Below are 23,852 nucleotides of genomic sequence, written 5' to 3' on the forward strand. Positions count from 1 at the left end.
GTCTGGTCTGGGACTGGAGCCAAAGGGTTTCATGGCGGTTCCAGGTTGGAGCTGGGCTCCCCTCGTAGCTGTTGCAAGGCAGAGCCTGGTCACTGGTGCTCCCAGAGCCGTCAGTCCCCACACAGGTGAGCAGTGCTGCCCTTGCTGCAGGCACCCATGGCCTCCAGAGACCCTCCCAGAGCTCCACAGCCTGAGGGACCCTCCTGACTTCTCCCCAGGGCTAAGTGCCTGTATTTTTCATATAGCATCCTGAGCTTGCCAGATGTGCTGTGGAACCAAAACTACACAAGATTAAGAAATTGACTTTGAGAACATCCAATTGTGTATCAAAAAGGTCCTCTTTATTTATAGAGTGATAATGAGAGTATGTTTGCTCTAAAGTGCTCCATGTGTCCATTGAACATCTCAGGGATGATGGCAGTGCTGGGACCAGGGTGGTGTAAGTAAAACAAATCCACTTTGATACCCAACCTTTAGTAGCCATAATGAATTTTCTAGCCTTAAATTTCCTTTTGCCAGCCAAATCAGCCTTGATTATTAACAAGGATGATATAGGGAGAGAAAACTGGCTTGTCAGTAGAGAGTTCACAAGACCTCAGAGGGGTTCCCTGGGCAGGGCCAGGGACCTGGAACCACTCAGGAAGTTAAGGGCATACAGGGCCACAAACAAGGCTGCCATGGCCTCAAAGGGTTTATCCCTAGGGGTAACTGATCCATCTTCCTGGAGCTGCACTCCACTAAGCTCCACCAGGGCAATGGTTAACATCTGTTCCTCCTCCTGTGAGAAGAGCACGTTGGCATCCACAAGAAAAGTCTCCTCCCCCTTATCCAGGTCATGTTTCAGGAGATTTTCAACCTTCACAGCGACAACAAAAAAAGCAAAATCAGAATTTCAATCAATTGTCAACTTGTGTCATCATTATGGAAATGTTGCTAGAATTAACATATCCCCTTGAAAGGAGCCAAGTGTGCTGTGTGTTCTCACCAGGTTCAGCTGTTGGGACACAATCTTCCTTTCCAAGGATTCCAGCAGCAGCAGCAGCTGATCCTCCGTTAACTCTGCAGAAATAAACTGGGTTTGGATCCAAACCCTCCCACCAAGGTGATGGAGGTTGCTGGTGGCACAGGACTGGTGAGCAGGATGGGAAAGAGTGAAGAGGATGGGAAGGGTGATCATTTCTTGTAGGAAATGCTGCTTTGGTCTGAGATTCTTTGGATGTTTTAATGGAAATGCTTTGTGCAGGCTCACTGTGAGAGTGATCTGGCTGTTCCTCACAATATCCAATATGGAATATGGAGTTGGGAAGGATCTAGAAGGATAATTGATGTCCAACTCCTGTCCCTGCACAGGACACCCCAACAATCCCACCCTGTGCTGAGAGCCTTGTCCAAACCCTGCTGGAACTGTGTCAGCCTTGGGGCTGTGACCATTCCCTGGGGAGTCAGTTCAGTGCCTGAGCACCCTCTGGGATAAGAACCTTTCCCTGATATCCAACCCAGCTGTCCCAGACACAGCTCCAGCCTTTTGCTTGGGTCCTGTTGCTGGTCAGCAGAGCAGAGTTGTTGGGGAAGCAACTTTGAGGGAGCAGGGAGCCCTGGATGGGTGCAGAGGGGGTTTCTCTCCTCTCCCCTCCATGGGACTTGGATGTTGATTCCACTTGAAGAGGAGGAGGAGGAGTATAAGGAAGGCAGGAGGGAATGGCAGGAGTGGGAGTCATCCCTGCCTTGATTTCCCTCTTGAAGCCCCAAAGCCTCACCATGCAAAGCGTCAAGGACGTAGGTGATTCCTTCTGCCAGCAGAAGGAGATGATGTCTTGGGGATTGCTGTAAGATGCTGAACAGTTCCTTTAAGTCTGGGCTCTCAGTTCTCAGCTCATAACCATCATTTTGCTCAGTAACTTCTTCCATCTGTGAGGAAGAAGGAAAAGAAATGTCAGGATTTGAGGGCAGAGGCTGCTGCTTGTCCTGAGCAGGGAGATGTGCTGAGAGAGGGAATTTTGGATGGGCAGTTGTGGCACAGGGCAGGTGACTTGTGGGACAGGAGGAGTGGTGTGGATGTGTCTGTTATAAATTGTGGCAGTGAGAAAAGCTTCACTTACTTTCTGGCTGAGCTCTTGAAGGAGGTTCTTGTCTCTCATCGCAGCTTTGATGGTGTTTAAGGTGATGAGCAGCAGGTCAGGAGACAACTCGGGGAAAATTCGGCAGAAATATTGAACTTCTGTCATTACTTGTCCTAATTTTCCTGCTGAGGGACCTGCAAACCAGAATGAGTCCAAATCTGTCACTTGAGTTCTAGGAGTGGCAGCTCTAAGCCTAGAGTTTGGAACACTCATTTGAAGTGAACTGGAACTGGGGCAGTTGTGGTGTCTCAGGGAAGAGGCAAATACATCTCTCCTGGTGATTTGTTTTATGCTGGGAAATTCCATCTTACCCAAAGCAGCCAAAAGTTGTGCATGTGGAAGCAGTAAAATACATTACTTACCATCAGCTACATAAGTTTGCTTTCTCACAGCTTCTGCTGGGAAATAATCCAGATCTAAAAGAGGATAAAACAACAGTTTTCTATACCAGCCTCCCCAGTGGTGGTCACCCACTCAGCCTCCTCCCTGGCTCTTCTCTTCTGAGTAGGAAAGGAAAAGAAACACCAAAACTCTGCTCTCTGTGCCATTTATCACCAGGGGCTCTGCAGCTCCTGAAATGTGGATCTGAGGCTCCCTTCTTTCCTTTCTTTACTGGTCCCTCCCCAAAGAGCATCTTTGAACTTGCATGGTTTGTCTGAGCTCCCCCAGGTGATTTCTGTCTCTCACACCGTCTCCTCCTATCTGCAGACAAGCTGAAGGTAGCTCTGGGGGCAAGTGGTACTTCATAAAATGTTCTTCCTCTTCTGGGATGGAGAACTTGCTCATTTCTGGAAGTTGCTTACCCCATGCTCCATCTCTGATGTGTAGTGGGATGGTCCTGAAGGCCAGCGTGCAGCCCTTGGGTATCACTATGCTTTGTTTGTGCTCCCTGTTGCTCTGGATAAAGAAAACAACCTGTCAGAACACCTGGGTGCAGCTGCTGGGGAAGCAAGGAGGGAGAAGCCAAACCTGTGCACAGAGTGAAGCATAAAATTTGGCCTTGAAGCCCCCATCTGCCTTGGTGGATTCCTTGTAGACGGCCTCCTCTGAGGCCTCGAGGATTTCAGTGACCACACAGAGCTTGATGTCTGTTCTCTGGAGCTGTTGGATGAAGGAATGATCCATGTTGATTTCCCTAAAAGAGGAAAAGCATGGGAAGGGTTTGGAGCACCAGGAGCAGCTGAGGCATCTGGGGGGATGAGCCTGTATGGGGGAACTTGTCACTCCATTTCCTGTCCAACCTGGCCTCATTAGAGGAAGTTCATGCCCTAAGTTCTTAATCTTGGTTTTTGGCTGTTGAAAACCCATTGTTAACCTGGTGTGTGCTGGAGGGAGATGACTGGAGCATGTCTGGTCCCTTTCTCATTGCTTACCTTTCTCTTCTCAGTGCCTCCAGTGATTCCAGTGATATGCTCTTCTTCTGTGGCATAATGGAAAACTCTTTGGACAAGGAGGCACCTCCTTTCAGCTCCATATTTGTAGGGTCAAATGAAATGCTGAGACCTCCATCAGCTTGGTCAGCACTGACTTTTGTGAGAGTAAATTGGCTGCATTCTTGATGGAGGGACTCTGAAATAATTCCATGCATTATCTTAAACAGCACTACACAGACTCAGCACTGTCAGTGAATCATACACAAGAAAGCTGGAACATGGTAGAGTTCAGCCACAAATGGTTCACAAACATTATCTATGATATTTAATAAATTCATATTGATAAATTTTGGGTTTACCTATGCTTTTACCATTTTCTCCAGGCAGCAGCACATCATCCAGTGTGAAGCCTGTCCTCTGGTAGTAGGGAGCTCGGTGAAATATGGTTTTTGGTTTGCTTTTTTTTTTCAGTAGATAGAGAGGCCTGAAGTGCTCATTGTCTGCGATGCTTTCGACAGGGACCAGTTCTTTGTATGGATCCATTTGATTTACAATGAATTTGGTGAGTTTTTTAAACATTCTGGCTGTGGCTGAGGTTTTGAAGCAAAGCAAGGTGGATTTGTGCCTTGGGAAAGAGGGAACACAAGCTAAGCTGAATTACTTGAAATAACATTGTTATTTCATTGTAACAAAGTGTGACTTAATGATTAAGAAGATTTCAAAATAATGACTCAAAACCCCCCTCACTGTCCAAGGACACAAGTTTCACAGGGTTGTTTCAGGGAGTCTTTAGAGAGGAAGCAGCAGGAGCTGTGGGTTGTTTGCCTTGTCTCCCTTTGCTGTTAACCTTCAGTGACTGTGCAGAGAGAGCACAGCTGGCAGACCCTCAGGGTGCTGATTTTGGAGACAAATGTCCCCCAAAACAGAGAGACATCTACCCAGCCCAGCCTCATTGGGCAGGCCTTGGTGGTCTGCAGGGGAGAGCTGATGTTTCAGAGCCAGAAAGAAATCCCTGTTTCTTTTCTGAGACAGCTTGTTTTTATCAAAAGGTTTCAGTTTCAACTTTCTCGTGTTTTATGGGACGGAGCTGGGGAGGGGAAATTGGGCAATTAAGACTGGCATTGATGGGAAGGGACCTTAGGGCTCCTCCCATTCACTTCCCTGCCATGGTCAGGTACACCTTCCAGTCTGCCAGGCTGCTCCAAACCCCATCCAACCTGGTTAGAGACACTTCCATGGATGGGGCAGCCACAGCTTATCTGGGCACCCTGTTCTGGGGCCTCAGCATCCTCAGAGGGATTTCTTGCCAATATCCCATCTAATGCTACCCTGTTTCAATTTAAACCATTCCAAAGACAAAAAGCCTTGTATGCTCAAGGTTAGTAGCCCTTGCAGGTCTCATTCCCTTGAAGGTTTCTAAGAAGAGAAGAAAAACTAAACAAGAGCACTTAACAGGGAGCTCTCACCAACCTTCTCCCCTTCCCAAAGCTCTGGGATAATGCACTTACCTGTTTGTGGGGTGGGGGGTGTACAGAGCAGACTGTGGGGCTGCTGAGGTGATGTGGCCTCTGGAGAGCAGCAGGACTGGGGAGAAAATCTCTGGCTTCCCTTGTGCTCAGAGGTGTGGAAGCGTTTGTGAAGTACAGGAGCTGTGAGTTGCACAGGAAGCTCGCACCACCACAACTCCAGAGCAAAGAGTGAATTGATTTCTCTTACCTTGCTAACGGGGCTCCCTGAAGCAGCCCCTGGGCAGGAGCAGTGTCAGACCCAGTCTGTGCTGGAAGACCCCTGGCTGTACCCAGCAGTTTATCAGGAGCTGTTCCTGGCTGTGAGGTCACTTCAGCAATTTTACATCCTCACCACCCGCGTTCTGCTTCCACAAATCGGCCGTTGCTTACGTAACGCTTCCTTTTTACTCATTGAGCAGAGTCTGTTAAAGGGGCTGTGGCTTCCTGGAACTTCTACAGATATAGGAGGTGTAAGTCCACTGCTGGAAGTGTCCCAGACCAGACTGCACAGGAATGTGTCCCTGTCCCTGGCTGCAGGTGGCACTGAGTGGCTTTAAGGTTCCTTTCGGACAAAACCATTCCATCATTGTGGATTCAGCTTTATAGAGCCACGTAATGCTGCTGTTCTTTGACAGATGGAGAAATGGACTCAGGAGGGGATATTGGCAAGAAATTCCTCTCTGTGAGGGTGGTGTGGCCCCAGAACAGGTTTCCCAGAGAAGCTGTGGCTGCCCCATCCCTGGGAGTGTCCAAGGGCAGGTTGGATGTGCCTTGGAGCAACCTGGGCTAGTGGAAGGTGTCCCTGCCCATGGCAGGGGGTGGGAATGGCCCATGAGCCTTAAGGTGCCTTCCAACCCAGGCCATTCCATGTCTCCTGGGAACATTGCCATGCTTGTATGACAGCAAAAGCCATCCATGAGAAGATTCCAGGACTCAAGCACAATTTTTTACCTGAATACTTCACTTTTATTAGTCTCTCTTAGAATACTGTACAAAGGAGTAATAAAAATATTCACACTTTATTTTAGAAAGTTCTCTACATGAGACTCCTGTATCCACAGCAAAAAGAAGGCTATGGGAAAAAAACCCCTAAAACTTTGTACAGAACATTCCTTTAAAAACCCTCCCAACTAATTCAGCTGATTTAACTGATCCAAGGAGGGTATGGACACACCAACACTCACATGCTTAAAAGATATTCTAGGCAATGATAAAGCAACATAAGTCACAAGAAGGAATATTAATGTGTTAACCCACTGCTGTCCCCTCCTTGAGGGCCAGTACCAAGCTTCTAAAAACAACCCAAAATTGAACAGTGATTCTAACATAAAAGAGAATAAGTAGCCCTCCATTTATTTTAATTTTATAGGCTTTTTCCTGCAAAGGTTTGGACTGTTTGCCAGCCTGGTAGCTCTGTGAAAGGACTCCCAGGTGAGGATCCCTGATTCAGGAACATCAGGCTGGGAGGACTTGCTGGTTTTCTGAGGGTCCTGGAGCAGGGGCTGCTGTGCCCCTTGGAAACGTGCGTGGTGCTGACAGTGGCTGAGGGGGCTTTGCCAAGTACAAGATGGGCCAGGCTGCTGCCAGTTCCTGAGAAGGCTTCCAGCCATTCCAAAGTTTTTAATTGCAGAACAAACCAGAAAAGCTTAAAATAACTTACCAGGAGTTGTTTTTCCATCACAGGAGATTTGATCTCTCCAGGTAGGAACTTGTCCTGATCATGATACAGGACCAGTGTGAGAGGGAATCTGTCACGTGTGATGTGATCAGAATCCCATTTAACATCAGTAACAATCAGTTATCTCCTCCCTGCAGCACCACATCTGTTCCTGTTTCGTTTCTCCTCCCACAATGTGGTTCCACCCTTGATCTGTCCCCTTCCAGGACATGTCTGACCACCCTTCAGCCTGCTCATGGTGTCCTTTCACTTCAGACTGCCTCAGGTACACCCAAGAATGGTGGTTGAATTACAATTGACTTCCTGCTTTTTATTTTTGATTGATCCTGACACCTACCCTTAAGCTGGGATCTTAAGGAAGTTGCTACCTGATGTGTAATTGTTCAAATACTAATTAATCATATATAGGTACTTAACTCACCACAATAGAACATGAAATCTTTCTTCAACTTGCTTCTTTCCATATTACTTATGTTTCCATTTAAGTTTCCCTTGACTGGATTAACTGAGTCCAAATTAATGTCAGTTATTCCATGGAAAAATGCCACACCTGTGTTGTGAAGAGTCTCATGCCATGACTCTGCCATTGGCTGTTTTGATAATTTGTGTGAAGGAGAGAAATCAAAAAATATTTATTTTTGTTGCTAGGCAGAGTCCTAATTACAATTTGGGGCTTTAGATTTTAGAACCTGCTTGTTTGAGAAGTTTATAATCCCATTCTGAGTCCCAGCTGATCTTTAATTTAAGAAACAGGGTCAGATAGTGTCAGTGACCACACAAGTGTTCAAACCCACAGCTGTGTTATTGCTGTATGCCATAAAAAAAAAAAAAGCTGATCCTTTCAATTGATAATTATTCTAAATTTACAAATCTGTGATGTGCATATGCTTAGAGATACCCAGCATATGTCTGTCTGGGAGGAGTCATGTTTGAAAGCATCTAGAGGCTGTTTCTGTTCCAAAATGATGGTTTTCCCCATGTTTTCTATGACAATAATTAGTTTCCTTTCCTTTCCCCTGGAGATGGAAGTGGTGTCTGGGCACACTCAGGTCTGTTCAGCACCACAATCAACATTTCAAGTTCAGCCTCAGGCACCCTGCCAGGACCTGCCCCTCCTGAAGGAATACTGCTCATGTCTGTGTCATTTCCCAGCTGATTGATGAAATATCTCTATTTTTATCACAATTATCATTGTCTAGTAGCTTAAAGAGCCGATTAGGGTAGAGAGTACCTCAGCTAAAGCAGCAGCTCTTCTATCCTAGGTTTGAAGGTTTAAACTGCCCATCAAGGAAATTGCACATCTGTCAATACCCTAGGGTCTCCAGCCAGATTCTCTTCTCCTTCTACCTGCTTGAAAACTTCCTTTTCACTTGGATTTCCACTTTCCAAACACATTAGGGAATGATTCTCCCTGTATTCCAGCAGCCCTCTGAGGTACACTCCAGATTTTCCCTTCCCTGTAGCAATCCCAAAGGAAGTCTGAGAGAGAAGTGAAGCAACTTGTCTAAAATTATGCATGGAGTAGTAACAGATCTAAAAATTCCCCCTTCCATGTCCTATGCTCAGATCATCCAAAACCTCAACATTCTCCCTCACGGCCTCTAAAGCTGGATTTGCTACTGCAAGGACAAAAAAAGAAGATTAAAAAGATTTATACCATTGTCAAAAAAGGTGAGACAATATAAGCACTAAGACAACAAAAATAAAGGTTTTCATGGGGTTACAGGGGAAGAGTGAGGGAAAACCCATTCCACCTGGGACACAACCCAAAGGGAAATCAGGTCATTCTGATTTTCAGTACAACAGTAAAAGCTGTCTCAGCCAGGAAACCTAAGCCTGCTTTATTTAGGTGGTAATTTTAGAGGAAAAAGGCTTGATTTTGTTCCTCTGTGACAGGATCTACTGTCAGTGACAAATTGACTCCTTTGCTGGTCAATTTATCTGCTGCTGGTGCTGCTGCTCACACAACCCTTGGGCATGGAGCTGAGGGACAGATTTCCAGGTAAGCCAAAAATCCAACCCTTGAGTCCATGGAGAACTGGCAAATCCCAGTCTGTCACGTGCATTTAAGCAACCAAGGAGCTGAAGTGAGGAGAACAATTCCAATTCAAGGATGGCTGCCTGCTTGATTGGAGCAATCAGCCCTCCACCTGTACCTGCCCACTGTCTGCCTCTCCCACCCCTGTCCATGTCCATGTTCCAAGGAGCTCCGTGGCATTTGGTGTCAGTCATTAAATCACCCGCCCTCAGCCCTTGATCCAAATGCCCACTGAGCTCCTGTGCACATAAAAACAGCAGTTTGGGGTGGGGAGAGGAGTTACCTGGGCAGATTTGGGTATAAACTGAAAATAACAAGCATGATTTTGGATCTTTCCACCTTTTCCCCGGACCACATGGATGTTGATATAGGAAATCAAGAGCTTTGTCAAACTGCAGGGCACTTCTTCCTGTGCTGTTTTTAGGAAAAGAATTTCCCTTCTCAGTGGTGTCAACGATTGCAAAATAAAAATCTGTCGTTCACTTCCCCCTCCCGCTTCCCACCTAAAACTGGAAATCAGACCCCAAAACAATCCAGTCCTGGGAAAGTCTGGCTGTATCCCTTTGGATTTCCCTCACGTTCTGCTCAAAGCACCCAGCTTCAGGAAGGGAAATGTATTTTAAAGTGCATTTACCACAGCAATAGTACCAGCACTAAAAGCTTTTCCCCTCATCCCTATCCTCGTCATTCCATGTCTGGAATAGATGAGACTCTTCCCAGAATTCATCCTTGTTGTACCTCAAAGTCTCAGTGGTTTTGCATCTATTGATGACCCTGGGAGAAGAGAAATCCGGCGTCGCACGTCCTGCTCCGCACTAAACTCTACTCTGGAGCTGGTTTGGATTTATTGGGCACGAGGATCCAGCATGCGGAATGTGTCTGTTGGGATCTGCTTTTAAACAGCCAAACCACATCCCAGTCTGTGTGGGGGGAGGAAATGGGGCTGGAGGGAGGAATCCCCCCTCAGCCCTGTCCTCCTCCATCCGCTCCGGCCACGCCGCTCAGTACTTGTTGATGCCAAAGATCCTCACGCCGTGGAACTGAGGCAGTTTGGGGATCAGGACACTCATGAGGGAGATGGTGTTGATGATGAAGTGCACCCGGTCGTACTTGGTGTAAAAACTGGTTAGAAAATACCTGGAGAGGGAAGGTAGGAACAGAGGGAGAGGCAAACTGAGCTGTGGCATTCCAGGTGTTTATCTCCCAGAACACTGATGGGTGCTGAGACACGAGGCGGCTCAGCCAGCCCAGAATACTCACAGGACGATGGGCATGATGGTGAGGAACTTGCGGGACGCGGTGAACTGGACTCCGTAATCCATCTGCTCCCAGTGCGTGAGCAGCCGCGCCTTGCCCTGGTCCGGGGTCTCGAAGGGGGTTCCCTTCACGGTGTGCAGGAAGATGTACATGCTCTGCAGGACACACAGCGTCAGGCACACGGGACCCCAGAAACCCCAGATCCGAGGCAGGGGAGCTGGGCGCTTGCACCCCCGCGCCGCTCCACTAGAGGGATGTGGCACTGCTGGAAAACCCGGAGCGGCCAGGGAAGCGGGGAAAGGAGAGTTGGGAAAGGCCGGGCCAGCTCGGCTGCTCCACGTCAGAAACCTCGCTCGGCTCCTGGGTGTGAGCCAAGGAGGCGGTGGCAAGATTACAGCCCTGGCATCTCTGCGATCGGGAGATTAGTGCCTGCCTGCTGCCTGCAGGCTCCCCGAAAATGTCTGGGAGAAGATCTGTCACCCCCTGATTACCGAGGGAACACAAGTCACAGACAAACATTCTGGCTACACCACAGCTCCCAAGTACAGCCACTCCTGGCCTTTAAATGCCTTTTTGTCCCCAGAAACTAAGCTGCCAGGGAAGATGGGTGAGAAGCCAGCAGCTCATGAGCTGAGTGCTGAGCAGTTCCAGTTTGGGGCTTTGTGGTTGTTTTTATCTCCTGAGCAGCTCCAGTTTGAGGGTTTGTGGAGGTTTTTATCTCCTGAGCAGCTCCAGTTTGGGCGTTTGTGGAGGTTTTTATCCCCCACTAGTAATAACTTACCATGAGGATCCTCAATCCCTGTAATTTTTATCTCTGGAATATTCCCAGGCTGAGATGTTATTTAAAATAAAAGATACACAATCAGCTGCTCCATTCCACAAGTTTTTTGTCCCCTGTGCCCAAGGGGATCTATGTGGCACTTGATCTTCAGAGAGAAGAATCAGTTCCTGGACTAATCTTTTACTTTAGGCAGAACAAAATCAGGGGGTTAATCTTGTTTTTTCTTAACTCTCATGAGGCTAATTCAGGTTTTACCAACCCCAGTGATAGGGTCTGTCACAGATTCCTTTGGGAAGGGGACACAATGAAGGATTTGCCCTACAGAAAATGAATCCACGTCCCCTCTGAGCAGCCTCACCAGGTGTTGCTGCCTCACCTGTACCTGGGCTGGATTTAAATCCATAACCCAGAGGCACCAGTACAGGCCGAGGGCAGGAGGTTGAGCAACTCACCCGGCATCTTTGGAAACACAAAGGAATTGTTTCAACAGGAATCTCAGCAGATTGCTCAGAGGAACAGCTGTGCCAAGGTTCCCCATGCCGCTCCCTTACCAGGTTGTGGATGATGTTGGTGAGGGTCCAGACCACGGGGACGCTGAAGAAGGGGATGCTGAGGAGCACGACGTGCAGCAGCCCGATGCCCAGCACGTAGGACAGCCAGATGCCGCGGCTGTTCATCACCCGCGTGTTGGGGTTCACCTCGCTGTGCGCCGTTCCCACGTTCATCCTGCCTCTCCTGGCTGGCAGGAGCCCCTGCAACACAAACACTGAGGTCAGAGCCCGGATCCAAACTGCTCGGTGGGGCTGAGCACAGGCTGGTTGTCAAGCAAAGCCAAAATCTGCTGTTTGCTATAAAAATCCCCAGTCGGTTCCCTCCTCTGCCCCTCGGTATTGCCATTCTTAGAGCTGACGTCGCTGACTCCGGGAGTGGTTGAGATTTGGGAATTATGTGTGGGAAGCTTGTCTGTGACAGAAGCTTCTTGTGATTTGAGATGTTTTCCTGGAGCTGAGGTGTTGAGGTTCAATCCCACGATTGCCTGACAAAACTCAAACCAATATTTTGAAGCACTTTTAAATCCTCATCACAGTGTTAATCATGGAAACACACAGCACAGGAAACTTCCTGCATGTTTATGGAGTCAGCATGCCTTAAACTTGGGAAGGGACCAGAGCATTTGCAGAGGAAAGGCTCTGTATCAACAGATCTCCTAATTAATTTAACTAAATTAACATGGTTCTGCACGGCTCAGGAGGTTTGCTGGTCTCCTACTCTGGCTCATGTGTTTTGCCTCAGATTTAAGACTTACAGAAGGGGAAAAAAAGAGGAACAAAAAAAAATTTCCCCCCAGGGAAGGAATGAGATTCTTCTTGAGGAACGTAAAAAGGGAGAGATAACAGCACAGAGTGCCTTGGGAGGATGTTTCAGGAGGAAGAGCTGGGGAGGAGTTAGCCCTTCCCCTACCTGGAAGGAACAACTGCCATGTAGGAGGAGCACAAAGATGGTTTTCTGGACAGTGCCAGGAGGGAGAGGAAGCAAGAGAGTATCACCCTGTCAGAGCAAGTCCTTGGAGTGGTGCCTCTGAGACAGTGAAGGTATCAAGTGGCTTTCTGGACTGACACAGTGCCAGTGGCAGCAGGAGAGCTCTGGCTCACTGGTGTCCAGGAATTACAGAAAACAGCACAAACTAAACCCACTGTAAAGCTGAATATCTTCACACCAACATCAGGGAAATGTAAAATCATCTTTGTGTCCCAGGGAAGAGGAGCTTGATGAGATGATCCAGTTCATCCTCCTTGGCTGCAGCACCCCACAGTGAAGGCTGTTTCCTGATGTCTGGCCCTGTGGCTTTGCTGTTGCTTCCCACAGCTGGAAGCTGTGTTGCTGTTCCCTCCAGCTCTCTGGAGGCGAGCCTGAGCCAGATCCAACATCACACTCTCCTCACTGCCAGCTGTTCCCAGCTCCCTCATGGAGTGCTGGGCCTGCCTTGTCTCAGGAGCTGGCACCATCCCCACTCCTGCCCAGGGCTGGGACTCACAGCCAGCCTCCACTCCACAGCTCTTGGAATGCTCCAAGTAACTCCCAAACCTCTTGCATGCACACAGGCAGCTGTTGCTGCAGATCCTCACCTCACTGTGTCAGGGGCCTCATACCTGGAGAAGGATTTTGTTTCCAGGAAAGTGGCTGCAGGTCTGTGGGGTGCTCACTCCCTTGTTGCTCACCTCCCAGGTCACCAATTTATGGATATTCCAGAGAAAAGCCCAAAGTTTGATTTGGAAACAGGACTGAGGGCCAGAGTTCAGCACTTCACCCCTGGCAGAGGGAGCAGCTCTGTCCTAAACCTGCTGCAATTCCCAAAGGCTCTCAGAAGGAAAACTAGGGGTTGGGGTGAAGCATAAATGAGTCAAAAAGAGTCAGATTGTTACAACAACAAAAAGAAAAACACCCCATGGAATGTGTAAACAGGAGTGCTGAGTGCCAGACATGGGAAATAGATCTCCTGGATGTTGGGTGAACACTGTCCAGTCCTGGGAGGAGCTGCAGAAAATGAGCAGAGGTGTAGGAAAAACATGACCTGCAAGGACAGCTGGAAGGAAATGGGTTTGTTTAGTCTGGAGGATGCAGGAGACAGGAGTGAGGAACAGCTGGATGCTCCACAGAGAGCTGTGTCTGTGGGATTCCAGCTGTGCAGCAGGAGGAACCACATGGCTGGGTCTTGGAGCAACAAAAGGGTGCAGGAAAAGGGATTGGGAAGGGAGTGCCCTCAGAAAAGGATCTGTGCTTTCACTGGAGGCCTTCAAATCTACTTTCATCAACAGTTAAAAACCTTCTCTCCAGGAGTCTTTCCTGATCCCATTATCCAAGGGCCGTGGAAGCTCCCTGCAGCCAGAGGTGCCCATGGCTGGTGCTGTGGAATTTCCAACCATGAGTGTAACTTCCAAAAACTAAGGAGCAGCTTGGATTTGGTCTCTGTAAACGAGAGCAGTTGCAGACCCACAACTGGGTGGGAAAGGGCCCAACTTGGAAGCTGTATGTGAAGCAATTCTCCTTCCTGTGTCTCAGTTTCCCTTCCTTGTGAAATTAAGGATTAGAGGGGTGGGATGCTGGAACATACGAGAGGTTGGTTAATTCACTCTTGCAGGACATACAGACACACCAAGCACTCACTGCTGCAATGAGGGTGATTCCACATCTCCAATCTGTCCTTCCCCACCTTAAATATTTCACCAGCTCTGCCCGGGGCTCCGCAGCCCTTGGCCCAGCTCTCACAAATTTTGGATTGCACAAGCTTGGCTGAGGGCACACGAGCTCCCAGAGCCCTGTCCCTACCCCCATCCCACATCCCATGTTTGATTTCTAATTCCACACCAGGATTTGTTCACCTGCAGGACAACAAGACACAGCCCACCATGGGAAGGACTCCAGCCCCCCTTCCCACAGCAGCTGCTGCCAGGCTCTGCTTTCTCACTTTTTTTTGGAACAGAAAAGCCTGAATGTTGCACCAGGCTGAGGGTGAAGGTCAGGGCTGTGCTGACATTGGACAGTGGCCATCCAAGGAGGGGAAAAGTCGGAGCTGTGGCCAGTGGCAAAGGGCACAGTGAGGTGGTGGAGCTGAGCCCTCCCTCTGCCTCATCCTGCCTGTCCTGCTCCCTGTCCGGGGGCAGCTCCTTCCTCACCTTTGTCCCCAGAGGAGTGTGACCACCACCTGCTCCTGTTCCCTTGCTTAACACTTGGACTTGATGATCTTGAAGGCCTTTTCCATCCTAAATCAATGATCCTATGATTTGGCAGTGCTGCCCCCCCTCCCCAGGGATTTCAGGATCATGCTCCAGTCCTGGCACCCTGCTGCAGGATCTTCACTGGGCTGGGGAGGGAAGGAGGGCTCGGGTGCTTATCTTGATCTTGAGTGTTCCCAGACTGCAGGTGCCGATGATCCCACGGATCACAGATCCCAATCTCTAGCAGCAACAGCTGCCACCTCCCAAACAAATCCTTTAAACCCTTCTGTGCCGCTGGCAACGGATGAACCCGAGCATGGAGGACATGGGGGACGCTGGTGAAATGGGCCGTGCTGGGTGAGAGGTGACACTGGGAACACAGCGTTCCGTGTCCCTCCAACCCGAGCCTGTGCTGGACGTGTCAGAGCCCCAGCGCTGCCCCGTTCGTCCTCGGCGGCCCGGGGCTGCCGGAGCCCCGGAGGGGACACGGGGAACACGGGGAACACGGGGAACACGGGGACGAGGACACGCGTGAGCCGCCCCGGCTGAGGGCGGGGATCCTGCCCCCTCGGCCTTTCCTGGTGGATTTAACGGGAGATCTTGGACACCAAGAGAAGGCCGAGCTTGGGCTCCTCCGGGCTCAAGTGGGGTCCCAGACCCCACTCTCCTCCCCGTTTTCCCGGGACGGGACGGTGCCCCAGGAGGCCGGGGCAGGACCCGCTCCCGGCCGGGCTCTGAACAGCGCGACCCCACCGTGGGGACCCGCACTATGTAACCGGGACCCCCCCTCCGCTCCCCAGCTCCATCCCAGCACCCGCTTGTCTCTTTTGCGGTGTTTTCCTTTCGGGCCGGGCCCATGCGAGGCACCTTCCCCCGGCCCGGCCGCGGGGCTCGGCCGCCGCTGCCGCCGCCCCCAGGGAGGGCAGAGCCCCCCGGTCCTGCCCCGCGCCCCCGGCCCGCACTCACCGCTCCCGCCCGGTCCGGCCCGGCTCGGCTCGGCTCGGCGGGGCCGGCGCTCGCTCCGCCGCGCTCCCGGTGCGCTCCCGGCGGCCCCTCGGCCCGCCCCGCCGCGGCACGCCGGGAGCTGTAGTCCGGCAGCAGCGGGAGAGGCGGGGCCGCCATGGGAACCGGCGGGAGCGGCTCCGGGAAGGGCATCGGGGGATGCACCGATCACAGGGGACCCCAGACCCCGCTGGGTGCCTCCAGCCTGCCCGGGGAGGAGGGGCTGCCCCCCCTGCAGCTTCTCCCAGGGAAATCCGAGGGTGGGGGAGCACTGGGGCAGCTTCCAGCAGGAGCTGTGGCTGCCCCATCCCTGGAACTGTGCGAGGCCAGGTTGGACAGGGCTTGGAGCGATTTGGACACTGGAATGTGTCCCTGCCCATGGCATGGGGTGGGACTGGGTGGTTTTTAAAGTCCCTTCCCACCCAAACTACTCTGATTCCGTGATAGCATGAAAATCCCAGGGGCAGCATTGTGCATACAGCCCGGGCAGGCCGGCAGCGCTGCAGGACACCCAGCCAAGGTCGGGGCTGGGAGCGAGCGCGGGATTCCAGCGCTGGAGCGCGGGGGAGACCATCTGGCTCCGCTTTTGTTTGCACAACCATCAAAGCCCATCGCGTGGGGCTGGCACGGCCCACGGGTGCCGCAGCCATCTGTGCAGGGCTCTGTGAGTGCCTGCTGCCGGCTCTTCCAGCAGCAGAGGGGCAGCGCCGGCACCGCTTTGGGTGCAAACCCCCTGCCCGTAGCCCCTGGCAGTGTGCGGGGCCCCAGCGAGGTGCTCCCGGCTGCCCGCGGCTCTGCCGGTGCCACTCTGTGCCCCCCGAGCTGGCACAGCCCACGATGAGTTTCGGTGTTGGCCCAGGTGGAGTCACAGCGATGTCGAGGTTCCCTGAGTGCCCCTGTGCCTCCCTGTGCTGAGCTGTGTGTCCTGACCCCGTCTGCATCCATCCTGACAGGGCACGGCCAGAGCACGGAGACCCCGCGGGCTGCCAGGGCTGCCAGGGTGTCACATGCTGGCACCGCGCTGCTGCCAGGGCACGGGGTCACTTGCCGGAGCCAGAGCTCAGCAATGTCTGCCTCCAGAGGGCCTTGGGCGCGGAGAGACGGAGATGCGGGGTAAAGCAGATGAAAGGCCCCTGATTGCCACCCGCTAGAACCGCGTTGTCCCCGCCCGGCTCCTCTGCGGTGCCCTCTTGGCAGGGCGCGGTGCGGGGATGCCGGTGCGGAGGCGGGGGATCCCACGGGATCCGGTCCTGCTTTGCAGGAGATCCACGCACGCACAGCAGGCTCTATTTTTATCCTTCTCCTGCCTGACTGAGCAGCTCTCAGCGCGGTGACATCTAATTTAGCAGCTTCCCCGCACCCCGCTGGCTCCGCACGTGAGGGGGAAGCACAATGCAGCAGCTATTTTTAAACGCCCATAAATATTCATCGCTCTCCGTGATGCAGCAGCAGCCGCTGCCGGTGGAGCGCGGGGGGGACCCGACCCCGCTCCCCGGGCTCCCCACACCGCGTTCACCCGCCCAGGGAACACCGGCACCGGGGGCGGGGAGTTCCCTGGGGGGGATCCGGCCCCATCCGCTCACCGGCAGCTGCAGCCGCGTTCCCCCCGTGCTCAGGGGGCTGTTCCCGTGTGGATTCTTAGGCCTCGTTCTCTCCCAGGCCCTGCCGGTGCCGGGCCGTGCTCAGCTCCCGCTCTGCTGCTGCCGGTCCCGCTGCCCGGTCGATGCCGGTTATATTTAGCTCGGTGGTGGCAGCGAGAAGCCGGTGCCGGCTATTTTTAGCCATCCTGCGGTGGGAAGGGTCCGCGTGGGTCGTGCTGCACTGCAGGTTTTGTGCTGTGGGTGCCGTGTCCTCCGCGTGGGACCCCTGTGGGGTGCAGCCCTGGGGCTGCTCCCGCTGCCGGGGTCACCCACGGCCTCTCCGGTCCCAGCTCGGTCCCCTCACACACCTGCCTGTCACCCTGGCCCCGTCCCGCGGCGTGGGGCTGTGTCACCGGAGCCGCCACATCCCAACACGCCCATCCCTGCTCCCGGCGGCGCTGGGAATGGTGATGGGCAGCACGGGGCTGCTCCGCTCCCCGGCCGAACGGGGAGATGCCGGAGAAGCGCTCAAGAGCACCAGCTGTGGCTGCCTGCTGCTGCCTGCCGGTGTCCCGGGACAGCCCTGCCCCGTGAGCCCGGCACCGGGTCGGCGTCGGGCTTGGCTACGGGCATGGAAACATCAAAAAGACCTCTGAGATCATCTCCTCCAACCAACAACCAAGCACTGTCACCTTCACCACTAAACCATTTCCCAAATACACATCCACAGGTTTTTTGAACAATTCCAGACCCAGCAATGGCCTGGCCGCGGGGGAGCGCGGGGGTCTCTGGGGAGGATCTGTCCGCGGCCGGGTCTGGCTGCCGTCAGGTTCCCTTTTCCTAATTGAAGTGAGATCCAGGCCAGGTGCCTCCTAAACGTTTATCCCCGCACAGCAGCGGGAGAACGTCAGTGCCCGGGGCCGGGCTCTCCCGCCGCGGAGATCCGGGACCGGGGCAGCGGGAGCCGCGTCCCTCCCGGCGGCCCCGGGGCCCGGTAACGGCAGCCGCTCTCCATGGTCCTGAGCCAGACTCGCCGGTGCCCCGGGGCGGCGGGGCCCCGAGCTGCAGCCCAGCCCGGCCCGGAAAGCTGGGGCTGGGCTGGGGACCCACTCCGGTTCCCCTGGATCTCGCCCCGCCCGGTGCCGCCGCCGCGGGTCGGGTTTCCCCAAGTAAGCGATGCCGGCGCGGGGCGGGGGGGGCACCGTGACCCCCTCGGAGTGGGGGTAGGGGGGTCCTGCTCCCCACGAAGAGCTGGGGAGGGGATGAGGGAATTCCTGGGGGATTGCGGGGGCAGCACCGGGGGGCACCGAGGGTTCCGGCGGTCGGGAGGAGCCGGGCGGGCTCCCACCGGAGTACGGCGAGGACGCGGGGACGCGGAGGCCATGGAGTGTCCCGGGACGGCCCGGCCCCAGCTGCCCCCGGCTCGGGGGTCGCGGCAGCTCCTCACTGGGTCTCTCCGGTGTCTTCCCGCGCTTCCCGGTGTAAGGACCCGGGGCAGCGCTTGTCTCCCGTGGGGCGAGGAGCTGGGAAGGCTTCGGGCGCGGGGCCGAGGGTGCTCGGCGCTGCACGGCCCCCCCGGCGGGGCGGGTCGGGGGCGGGGAGCCCCGGGGAGGCCCGGGCGGAGGATCCCGCCCACCGGCCCCGCCGCCGCCGCCGGCTCCGGGGCCGCCGCGCTGCGCGGGGCGCGGCCGCTCCGGCCCGGGGCGCGGGGCCGCTCCGCCGCCGGGGGCTGCGCAGGCAGGTGAGTCCGCAACGGGACCTCCGGTGGGGCGGGAGGCGGGGAGGGGAGGGCCGGCAGCGCCGCGCAGAGCGGAGCTTCCCCCGGGGAAGCACCGGGGCTTCCCTCGCCTGCGACGCCCCCGGTGCCAAGCGGGGCCGGGGGGATCCCCGGGCATCCCCGGGCTCACGGAGAATCCTGGCGTCCGCATTGCCCCCGGCTCCTCAACAGCATCTCCTGGCGCTGGCGGCGACCCCCGTGGTCGGGCTGGGGATCCCGCGCCCTGCTGCGGGCTGGGAAACCCGCGGTGGGGCAAGGGCTGGCTCGCTGTCGTCGCTGCCGTTTCTGGTCCGCGTCCCACCCGCAGGGGTGTCCCGGTTCCGTGGATGCAGCAGCTCCCTCCCGGGACACCGCGTCCCGTCTTATTCCAGCGGTTTCCCGGGCAGTGGGTACCACGGGGGTGTGTTTGTCCCAGGTTACCTCTGTCAGACCTGGGGGGCTGGTGCCGTGTGGGCTCCGGGGTCCCGGTGCCCTTGGTGTGCCCTGAGCTCTGGTTCCCTCTCAGGACCCTCCTGGATCGCGGGGTCCGGCAGCGCGGGCTGAGCCCTGCACAGGTGTGACCTTGGGGTGTGCCGGCGTGGCAGGGCTGTGTGACAGTGCCCAGCACTCGGGTGCTCTCCTGCCTGTGCTTGGGGACCACCCTCTGCTGGCCGCCTCTGCACCACACCGAGAAGCCCCGGTCAGCACCCGCAGCGGGTTTGCCGGTGTTGGGGTGCTCCGGGGAGCAGAGGCACCAGAGGCAGCTTTGCTGGTGGAATAGCTCGAGGCTCCCGCTGCTGCACTGAGCTCTGCCCGACCGGCTGACACAGGTGCCTGTTAGCGCCAGTGGCTTCGATTTTGGGATGCTGGGAGAGCACCTGGATGCTGCCCCCAGAGCTGCTCTGCCATGGCCAGCACAGGGACAGGCTGGGACCCCTGGACGTGCTGGGAGCCAGGGCTGAGAGAGCCGGGCAGCGCTCGGAGCGCTCAGACACGGCCCTTATCTGCTGCCACCACCCTGGGAACTCGTTGCATGCTCAGCTCCAGTGAATTTCCTTTTTCTGTTTTTGTTTCTTTCCTGCTGACGCTTTTCCCCTCCGGAATCAAGGGCTGGATGGGGCCCATGGTTACGGGGTGGTGTGAGCAGCCCGACCCCATGGTGGGGTGGCAGCGGGCAGAGCACAGCAGCACCCAGCACCCACCTGTGCCGGTCCCCTCGGAAGGAGAAAACCCGCCGCGTGTGCCCCGGGCGCTCCCGGAGAGTGGAGCCGGGAGCAGGGACCTACTGAGCCGCTGCCTGCACATGTTTTCCGTGCCATTCCCCGGGGGCCGCCTGCAGCGGCCGCTCGCCCGGAGCCGGGGCTCGCTCTGGTGCGTCCTCCGGCCGCCGCAGGATGCATCGGCCTCCTGCGAGCAGCGATCGCGGCGCCGTGACCTTGGCAGGGCGGGAGCTCACCCCGCCTCTGGCTCAGCCCGAGCGCCTCCGGTTGTTACAACCCAGCTGCCGGCGCAGGAGACGTGCCCAGCCCCTGGGGCCTGATCCTGCCACACAGGAGCCTCGAGCGAGGTGATGGCCGGGCATGGGGGAAAGTGTGAGCCATGACAGCTGTCCTGGTCCCCATCCTGGTCCCTGCTTCATGGCCAGGGTCAGATGTGGTGCTCACAGCCAGCACAGTGACAGTTCTGCCCCTGTCTCCCCTAGCCTGACACTGTCTCCTTGTTGTCCCTCTCTCAGATGTGCCAAGTCCAGCTGAAGCACTGTGGGTGTGAGGAAGGCGGTGCAGCACCATGACTGCGGCACAGGGGGTTCTCCTCCGCCCCATCACCATGGGACTTCTCCTGCAGAGCCTCTTCCTCCTCCTCCTCCTCCTCCTGGGCTCCTGCCTCCACCCAGCCACTGCCTTTCCCAAGGGCTGTTACCCCTCAGAAGAGGAGGGGCTGAAGACCTTTCGCTGCAGCAACGCTCAGCTGACCGAGGTCCCCAGGGACATCCCCAATGACACCAACAAGCTCTACCTGGACTTCAACCAAATCCCCTTCCTGCCTCGCGATGCCTTCCGGGACCTGCCGCTCCTGCTGGAGCTGGATCTGTCCCACAATGCCATCGCCAGAATTGAAACTGGGGCTTTCCAGAGCCTGGCAGAGCACCTGCACTCTCTGGACTTGTCCTCCAACAGACTGGTGTCGGTCAGCAAAGACGCCTTTAGCAACCTGAAAGCCAAGGTGAACCTGTCCAACAACCCGTGGCTGTGTGACTGTCGGCTGCAGGAGCTGATCCGTGCCGTGGAACTGGTGGCTGAATCCTCGGGGGGCATCGTGTGCGACTCCTCCACGCAGGAGGAGCACGTGGGCAAAGCTTTCCTGCAGGTCATTGCCGACACAGACCTCTGCAACGTGTACAAGAAGACCACGGACATCGCCATGCTGGTCACCATGTTCGGCTGGTTCGCCATGGTGATTTCCTACCTGGTTTATTACGTCAGGCAGAACCAGGAGGACGCCCGGCGGCACCTGGAGTATCTCAAGTCACTGCCCAGCAAACAGCGGCGATCGGAGGAGTCGTCCACCATCAGCACTGTGGTGTGAGCACAGCATCCTGCAGGACACAGGGACGTGTGGAGCTGGGGACCGGCCGCTCCAGGGGCTGTCACCAACCACTGGCATCGCACAGAGATACTCACGGATTTGTTCTGTTCTCCTCCTGGAAGCAGCAGCCATGGTTGATGAGTCCCTGGCTCTGGTGGCTGAGGTCAGGGATGGGTATCAGACATGAGCATGGAGGATCTGCAGCATCTTCCCAAGTCATGGAGGACTGGAGCAACCCGAGCATCCCCCTGGCATGTGGCCATTGCTCTGACTGACTTGGACATTTGGACTTCATCTAAAACTTTTTATATTTCCTTTGCAGAGATCCCTTGGGGCATTATGGAATCGGTGTTTTCATCTCTCCCTGGCTCCTCCCCTGGCTGCCCAAGGGATGGTACGGCAGCCCAGGGCAGCCTGGGCCTGGATCCCTGCTGGGAGGGCACTGGGGAGGAGCAGTACGGGTGCAAGGCCAGTGTCCTGCCAGGTCACTGGCCCTGGAGGGTCACGGGCTGCGACCGCAGCCAGCGGGACCAAGAGGTGGGGCAGGGGGTGGGGACACACCAGTTGGTGCCGCCCCATCTTCCGTTTCACCTCCCTGCCCCTTTCCCGGCGCTCAGGCCAGGTGGGGCAAGGGGTCTGGGTGTCCCCACTCGGACATGGGGTCACCGATGGGCAAACCCAGAGCCTTTCCCCTCGGAGTGTGGGGAACGAGAACCAAATGGGGAATGAGCTCCCTGGGGCAGAGCCCTTTGGGGCTGCCAAGGGATGTGGGTGCTGATGGAGGGGCAGCTGGGGGTCCTGGCAGTGGGTCCAGCCCTGCTGGGATGTTGGAGTAGTGGGGTTCCCCTCGGTGCTCTCGGGGGCCATGAGGGAGGGTGTTGGCAGCACCCTTGGCCATCAGCTCATGTCCCTGCTGGAGGGGAGCTCCCACCTCACAAGCTGCTGACCGGTCACTGTGATGGGAAGCAGGATGGAGGGAGCTGCCACGGCTCCTCTGTCCTCTCCCCACCCCTGCACTGGTGTCAGGAGCCTGAATCTCCCCATAAATATCCCAAAGTCCCTTCTTGACACTTCCAGTATTGGGCTGCAGGTTCCTGGTGGCAGTGGTGGAGGCGATGCTGAGCACAGGGCTGGCACGGGCAGGGGTCAGTGCCCACTTTTGGGCATGCAGGGTCCAAATGGCAACTCAGAGCAAAACCAGAGCAGCCCCAGACTCTTCCACCTGCCTGTCTGGCCTCTGGGACATCTGGTTTTGCTGATTTTGGCCTTTTTTAAAACCAACTCTTGCCTTAACTCACCAAGAGCACCAACCAAAGCTGCTGGAACCTCCTCTGTACCGGGCCAGAGCTGCCTTGTGGCCCGGCCCAGCCTCAGCCCCTGGCGTGGGCAGCTCCAGCCGCTGCCGGTGTCCCCGTGCCCCAGTGCTGGTGGGAGCAGGAGCAGGAGCAGGGCCCACGCCCTTCCACAAGTGCCTGATTCCAGCACAGAGCAGGAGCTCTGCAACGCACAAACACCTCAGCCCCAGCTCCCATCCGGGCGTCCCCGCAGCCCCACGGCAGCTCCTCCCCTCTCTACAACCGGCTGAGGAGAAAAGGGGCTGGGGGGGACCCGACTGAACCCCCCCAAGGCTGCTCCCCCCAGCCACCGCTTGTGCCGGGACCACCCGACCCATCTGTGTTTGGGTTAAGGGACATTTTAGTTCTTCCTTTATACAACAATAAAATTGGCTTTTACTTTCGAGCCGGTGGCCGGCGTGCGCTGGTGTGTGTGTGTCTGTGGCTCACCGGGCCCTGGTGATGTTGTGGCTGCAAAGGAAGGACGGAGGTGCCCGCGACAGGCGATGGCTTTGTGGCTTTGTGGGCAGGCGCTTGCAGAAACAGGACACCCGTCCCTCCGGTAACCCTGCCCCAGCCTTCAATAATGAACAGCCGCGCCTCGGCTCGGGTCGCTGGCACGGTGCCGGTCCCCGCGGCACCCAGGACACCCTGGAGCGCTTTCCCAGGGCTCTGCTCCGCTGCCTGCCCTGCCGTGCCCATCGCGGGGTACCCGGGCAGGATCCTGACGGCCGGGAGGGACAGGCCCTTCCAACACCACGGTCCCACCGGGCCCCACTGAGGCCTCTCCGGTCCCAGGCCCGTCCCGGTTTGCCGGCGCCTCTCCCCGCGTGTGCTGGAGTCTTGTGCCATGGAAGGTGAAAGCCGGGCTCTAACGCAGAGTGACAGTTCCCGCTCGTGGGACATTAACCTTGTTTGTCACTCGGCTGTCTCCAGACGCAGACCCCGGGCTCTGGAGCAGATGGCTGCCGTCCCCGCTCCGGTCACTGCCTGGGGATCCTCCTCCCGCGGCTCCCGGAGCAGCTGGGGAGGGCTGGGGGACATGCAGGACACGTGCCCCCAGCTGCCACCCTGCCCGTGGCTCCCTGGAGTCCTGCAGGTGTCCCCTCTCAGGGGGCTGGAT

At 55.8% G+C, this 23,852-nt stretch overlaps 3 protein-coding genes across 5 annotated transcripts; 1 reads left to right on the forward strand and 2 right to left on the reverse strand.

Moving 5' to 3' along the window:
• Positions 1-319: 319 nt before the first annotated feature.
• Positions 320-5,904, reverse strand: GSDMA (gasdermin A). 3 transcript variants are annotated; one of them, XM_071451047.1, is made up of 10 exons: positions 5,210-5,904; positions 3,865-4,118; positions 3,494-3,689; positions 3,090-3,255; positions 2,924-3,017; positions 2,483-2,536; positions 2,100-2,254; positions 1,758-1,908; positions 986-1,059; positions 320-856 (listed from the first exon to the last, which is right to left on the reverse strand). In XM_071451047.1, the coding sequence occupies exons 2-10, from the start codon at positions 4,070-4,072 to the stop codon at positions 596-598; spliced, it is 1,359 nt and encodes a 452-aa protein (XP_071307148.1). In that variant the 5' UTR covers positions 4,073-4,118; positions 5,210-5,904; the 3' UTR covers positions 320-595. The 3 variants fall into 3 exon arrangements, with proteins under 3 accessions (XP_071307148.1, XP_071307146.1, XP_071307147.1); XM_071451045.1 differs by having other exon boundaries at positions 3,853-4,118; XM_071451046.1 differs by lacking the exon at positions 5,210-5,904 and adding an exon at positions 5,002-5,203 and having other exon boundaries at positions 3,853-4,118.
• Positions 5,905-6,001: 97 nt separating this feature from the next.
• ORMDL3 (ORMDL sphingolipid biosynthesis regulator 3) lies at positions 6,002-15,553 on the reverse strand. Its single transcript, XM_071451048.1, has 4 exons — positions 15,438-15,553; positions 11,307-11,507; positions 9,978-10,129; positions 6,002-9,854 (listed from the first exon to the last, which is right to left on the reverse strand). The coding sequence occupies exons 2-4, from the start codon at positions 11,478-11,480 to the stop codon at positions 9,719-9,721; spliced, it is 462 nt and encodes a 153-aa protein (XP_071307149.1). The 5' UTR covers positions 11,481-11,507; positions 15,438-15,553; the 3' UTR covers positions 6,002-9,718.
• Positions 15,554-18,686: 3,133 nt separating this feature from the next.
• On the forward strand, positions 18,687-23,135 carry LRRC3C (leucine rich repeat containing 3C). Its single transcript, XM_071450857.1, has 2 exons — positions 18,687-18,794; positions 20,545-23,135. Exon 2 carries the CDS (start codon positions 20,598-20,600, stop codon positions 21,393-21,395), a length of 798 nt encoding a protein of 265 aa, XP_071306958.1. The 5' UTR covers positions 18,687-18,794; positions 20,545-20,597; the 3' UTR covers positions 21,396-23,135.
• Positions 23,136-23,852: the final 717 nt, after the last annotated feature.

The sequence above is a fragment of the Agelaius tricolor genome, unplaced genomic scaffold, assembly GCF_023055355.1.
Source record: "Agelaius tricolor isolate 1412-34295 unplaced genomic scaffold, bAgeTri1.0.p SCAF_31, whole genome shotgun sequence".
NCBI lineage: Eukaryota > Metazoa > Chordata > Aves > Passeriformes > Icteridae > Agelaius > Agelaius tricolor.